Genomic DNA, 6000 nt, shown 5'->3' with positions numbered 1-6000 from the left:
TGAATCCCCCACTATCAATATCCTAGGGTCTACCATTGACCAGAAACTGAACTGGAGTAGCCATATAAATACCGTGGCTACAAGAGCAGATCAGAGGATAGGAATCCTGCGACGAGCAAATAACCTGCTGACTCCCCAAAGCTTGTCCACCATTTACAAGGCGGGAGTCAGGAGTGTGATGGAATACTCTCCACTTGCCTGGATGCGTTCAGATCCAACAACACTCAAGAAGCTCGACACCATCCTGGACAAAGCAGCCCACTTGATTGCCACCCCATGCACAAACATTCACTCCCTCCACCAACGACACACAGTAGCAGCAATGCGTACCATCCACATGATGCACTGCAGCAACACACCAAGGCTTTTTAGACAGCACCTTGCAAACCCGCGAACACTACCAACTAGAAGCACAAGGGTAGTAGATGCATGGGACCACCATCACCTGCCAGTTCCCCTCCAAATCACACATCATCCTGACTTCGAACTATATTGCCATTCCTTCACTGTCGCTATGTCAAAATCCTGGAACTCCCTTCCTAACAACACTATGATTGTACCTACCTCACATGGAGTGTAGTGGTTCAAGAAGCCATCTCACCACAACCTCCTCAAGGGCAGTTATGGATGGGCAATAAATGCTGGCCAAGCCAGCAACACCCACATCATATGAATGAATAAATCAAACAGGGTGGTGGTGGTCTGGAACTCACTGCCTGAAAGGGTAGTTGAAGTATAAACCTTCAAATCATTCAAAAGAAGTCTGGATATGCGTCTCAAGTGCCGTAATCTGCCGGGTTACGGACCAAATGCTGGCAGGTGGGATTAGAATGGGTGGAAATTTTTTCGGCTGGCACAGATACGATGGACCAAGTGGTTCCTTTCTGTGCCATAAACGTTCAATGTTTCTATGATTCTGAGTGAATGTATATCTCTCCTTCTCACCATCACCCAAGCCTCTCGCCCACTCCAGATCTTTCTCTCTCTGCCTTTTTTACGTTATTGATGCTGTCTCTCTCCCTCTGCCTTTGGTGCTGTATCTATGTTGGCGATACAGTTACTGAGTGTTATTCTATTGTAGTACTGATAGTCTCTCTCTCTCTCTCTCTCTCTCTGATGATACAGGTGAAGGTGAAATACTGTTGTTCAGTGTGATATGGACACACAGTTGGAAATTATAATAATAAAATCAAAATACTGCGGATGCTGGAAATCTGCAATAAAAACAAGAAATGCTGAAAATACTCAGCATGTCTGGTAGCATCTGTGGAGGGAGAAGCAGAGTTAACGTTTCGTGTCAGTGACCTTTCTTCGAACCGCTTCACCCCTATGTCACCTTCACCTGTATCATCAGAGAGAGAGACACACACAGACAGACATAGTCCTTCACTCGCTCCATCAGTACTACAATAGAATACATACATAAAACACTCACTAACTCTATCGTGAACATAGATACAGCACCAAAGGCAGAGGGAGAGACACAATTCCAAAGAAAGAGTCACTGACCCGAAACGTTAACTCTGCTTCTCTCTCCACAGATGATGCCAGACCTTTTGGAAATGTAAGACTGATACACTCTCTCTCCCTCTCTCACCTCTCTCTCTCTTTCACTCTCCCTCTCTCTGTCCCTCTGTTGCTGTATATTAAAGGGTAATGGTGTTATTGAGCGTGTTATGGACACGCTGAACAGACGGTGTCTTCAGTCCTGCATCGAAGGACGGAGAGAACCAACCTGTCACTGCCTGGAACAAAAAAAAAACACAGCGTCTGAATGTGGGATTATTCTGTAACTGGACATCTCTCCTTGTTGACAATGGGATGTCTGGGACACCTGGAAAAATATGGATAGACTATAGGAAGAGACAGTCGATAATTTGTATTTTCACCGTCAGGAAACATGTTTATATGTGCGATCAATAACATCAAACCGGACAGTAGTTTGAACACATTCAAAGCTGTGATTTGCTCTTGCCGTCGAACCTAATAAACAGACAACATTCGCAGCGCCAGTCTCAGAGTGTTTCACACTTACTGAGTCTAGAAAATACAAATACCCACCGTGAATCCGCAGCACAGGCCGAGCGGAGGGGAAATCCTGTCCTGGGAACGCTAAATTGAGCGAACAGTTCGGCCTAAGATTGTGTGGATGTGAATATTGTGGAAGAGAGTGTATTAAAGGGGCGGGCGCGTTAGTCTAATGCCACTGTGCTTGTGGGTCTGGTCTCATCGCCGGATTTCCGAGTCCCTCTTGTGTAAAATAACAAGATTTTCCAGTCAAAGAAGCACTTTGCTCCCCTTCTAATCCTCAAAGTGGGAATTCAGTGTTGTTTGTTTGTTGATTTCAAGATTTTAGTCGAAAAGTATGGAACATGTCAGCGATCGGCTGAGAGAGAGTCATCAGTGCAGCAATGAAACGGGTTTCAGTCGAAAATGGAGTCTTTACTTCAAGTGAAACCTTTGTGACAGCAAACATTCTGATGTCAGAGACAGGAAGGATCTAGCCTGGGACTCTGGAATACCCGAATTTCAGTGGAATTGGAGAGTTTAGGACCAGAGAGAAACACAGAGAGGCAGCAGGAGCCGGGAGCTGACAGCAGGTTGTCTCCGCCCCGTCCGCTCGCTGCCTTTAAGTTGCTCAGTGCCGCCACCACCAGCTTCATTTCTGACCCAGTTCTGACTGACAGAGAGACTTTGTGCAGAGTCCTGGACATGACCGATACTGCAGCCGCCGAAACGGCTCCTCCAGCCGCCGCCGCTCAAGTCAAGACTCCCAAGAAGAAGAAGGCGGCTCCTCGGAAAGGGTCAGGCGGTCCCAAGTTGGGCGAGCTGATCCTCAAGACTGTGGCGGAATGCAGTGTCCGCAGTGGGATGTCACTGCAGGCAATAAAGAAGGCTCTGCGTGTTAAAGGTGTCGATGTGGAGAAGGGCAAGTTCCAAATCAAGCAAAGTATCAAGCGGCTTGTGGCGAAAGACTTCCTGGTGCAGACGAAGGGCACGGGGGCTTCCGGCACCTTCAAAATCGCGAAACAGGAAAAGAAGGGAAATGTGGTGAAGAAGATTAAGACAGGAGCAGCCAAGAGATCTTTAGTGAAGAAAACAGCTGCCAAGAAACTGATAACAAAGAAAACAGCCAAGAAATCCCCAGGGAAGAAAATAGTCGCCAAGAAAGTGAGCAGCAAGAAGACAGCAGCCAAGAAAGTGAGCACCAAGAAGACGGCAACACCAAAGAAGGCGGTAAAGAAAGCAACGCTTCCAAAAAAATCTCCAGCGAAGAATGCCAAAAAAGCCAAGAGGGCCACGGGCGGAAAGCCGCCCAAGAAAGTCCAATCGTCAAGGGGCGGGAAGAAGCCGAAAGCAGCAAAGGCTCAGAAAGCAGCCCCTGGAAAGAAGTGAAACAGCACGGGAAACTTGTAGACATCTGAACCCAAAGGCTCTTTTCAGAGCCACCCACGTCTCTCAGGAAAGAGCTGATCCCCCGATCAAATGATCCCTGTCCCGCAGTCGTGTGCACATTTCACCTAGAAATGATTTGAAGTAAATCTAGGTTCCCTGGTGACTCTCAACCCAGCCCTTCCTCACTCTCTGTAACAAATCAGGGATGTCCGGGCCTCACTGTACCCGGGTATATGTTCGGTGAAGTATCAGTTCATGCCCGTTTCAGGGTGACAGCCTGTAACACAGTAACACGGGCGAGATACCCCGCGTCACATCTGAAACTCCAATACATGATTTTGCATAATTCAGCTGGGGTTAGGTTTCAGTAAACTGCTCAATCCGTCTGGGAGGAGAGGTGTGCGGAAACAGGTTGACTTGTGATCGGAAGCACTGCACTTAGGCGGGTGTATTACGAACTTTTAATTGTAACAGATCCTTATTTAAAGCGCTAATTTCTGTTATCAGTGAATATCAATGCCGAATCTCCATGTTTTATGCTGAGCTCTAATGTCGAGAACTGTTTTTTTTTGAATTGGCGGTTCGAGCAAGTGGGAGGCGGAGCGAGAGGATCAAAGACATTTCTCTGCTCTGTCTGTCACTCAGTTTCCTCCAGACCCGCCTCTGGCTCTCTGTCTCCTTCTCAGTCAGGTCGGGGCAGGCTGTAGAAAAAGGCAGCAGAAACTACTCGTTTCTCATTCAGAGTCGGTTTGTCTGAAGAAGCGTCATGACAGGAAGAGGTAAAGGAGGCAAAGGACTGGGCAAAGGCGGAGCAAAGCGGCACCGCAAAGTGCTTCGTGATAACATCCAGGGCATCACCAAGCCAGCAATTCGCCGCCTGGCTCGCCGTGGCGGAGTGAAGCGCATCTCGGGTTTGATCTATGAGGAGACCCGCGGGGTGCTGAAGGTTTTCCTGGAGAATGTGATCAGAGATGCGGTCACCTACACTGAGCACGCCAAGCGCAAGACGGTCACCGCCATGGATGTGGTGTATGCTCTGAAACGCCAGGGCCGCACTCTCTATGGATTCGGCGGCTAAACAAATCGACCTTGTCTACCAAAAACAAAAGGCTCTTATCAGAGCCACCCAAAACCTCATATAGAGATAAGTGACCTTGAAACTGCAGCGGGGATGTCTTGGGATGTGAAATTGTTGTAGCTCATCCAATGTTATGTGGACTTTATCAGATCAGTATTGCATTCTCTTATAGTCACTTTACGTCTCGCACATTTTTTCATTCTTCTTCTGTTCCATGTTTAATAACCGCGTCATGAATTAAAAGGTTGCATTTGACAATGTCCATTGCCGACCTGAACTGCCGGCAAAGATGTAGAAAAGGATTTACTCATGTTCGAGTAAGCAATGACCGGAGCTTTATTCCCGCCTGAGACCGAACAAGGAATGAACCCCAATTCAAACCGTGTTGGAAGAAACGGAGGGGGAATCGAGGGCCGAAAAATGAAGCTCCGAGCAATGAGATTTTATAATTGTTCCCGCCGAATTCGGTTTTATTTAATCTTTGAGTAGTTTGCTAATTTGAAATTGGCGGGCTTTTTGAAATTGATGAAATTTCAGTTGCAGTTCAACCAATCAGAGAGCAGCAATTCCCACCGCCCTTTTCCATCCCAGACATCGTTTCAAATTGGATGATGGACGGGGCTTCATCCAATCACAACATTAGGGCGGTCCTTCGACTGTCTTAAATAGGCAGTCCCTGAGCAGCTTCAGCATTAAACGTGACATTGTGTAAGGTCTCCGTAGATAATGGCCAGAACCAAGCAGACAGCGCGCAAATCGACCGGAGGGAAAGCTCCCCGCAAGCAGCTGGCTACCAAAGCGGCCCGCAAGAGCGCTCCAGCCACGGGCGGAGTGAAGAAGCCTCACCGTTACAGACCCGGCACTGTGGCTCTGAGGGAGATCCGCCGCTACCAGAAATCCACCGAGCTGCTCATCCGCAAACTGCCCTTCCAGCGCCTGGTGCGGGAGATCGCACAGGACTTCAAGACAGACCTGCGCTTCCAGAGCTCTGCCGTCATGGCCCTGCAGGAGGCCAGCGAGGCTTACCTGGTGGGGCTCTTTGAGGACACCAACCTGTGCGCCATCCACGCCAAGCGAGTCACCATCATGCCCAAAGACATCCAGCTGGCACGCCGCATCCGCGGGGAGCGAGCCTAAACTGACCCTGCCCTGAACTGAGTTCGGCATCAAATACCACAACGGCTCTTTTAAGAGCCACCAAATGGACAAAAGAAAGAGTTGTGATCTCTTGTTCATTCCAGCACATAAACGTCTCAGAAGGATTTGATCACTTATTTACTCAAAGCCGGGAGACACAATTACTTATATCTGCATCCGGTAGCTGGAGATTTCATGACGTGTCAGTTGTAAGATCTAGAGTAGCGATACCAATGTGCACAGCGCATTTTAATAGACCGGCGATCGTTTTAGGACTGAACAAATGTTTGTGGTACATAAAGGGTAGAATGGTAAAAGTGCCTTTCCAATAGGGTCTGAGGGAATTAGAATGTATTTCATCTGATGAGCAACTAAATGCCAAAATCCAG

General features: G+C 48.1%; 1 protein-coding gene across 1 annotated transcript; it reads left to right on the top strand.

The window, feature by feature from the left end:
- The first annotated feature begins 2686 nt into the window (after positions 1-2686).
- On the top strand, positions 2687-3396 carry LOC137356419 (histone H1-like). The gene has a single exon (XM_068022310.1). It carries the CDS (start codon positions 2713-2715, stop codon positions 3394-3396), a length of 684 nt encoding a protein of 227 aa, XP_067878411.1. The 5' UTR covers positions 2687-2712.
- The last annotated feature ends 2604 nt before the right edge of the window (positions 3397-6000 follow it).

The sequence above is a fragment of the Heterodontus francisci genome, chromosome 45, assembly GCF_036365525.1.
Source record: "Heterodontus francisci isolate sHetFra1 chromosome 45, sHetFra1.hap1, whole genome shotgun sequence".
Classification (NCBI taxonomy): Eukaryota; Metazoa; Chordata; class Chondrichthyes; order Heterodontiformes; family Heterodontidae; genus Heterodontus; species Heterodontus francisci.
Note: the sequence above shows the minus strand (reverse complement) of the source record. Positions and strands in the feature narration are given on the sequence as shown.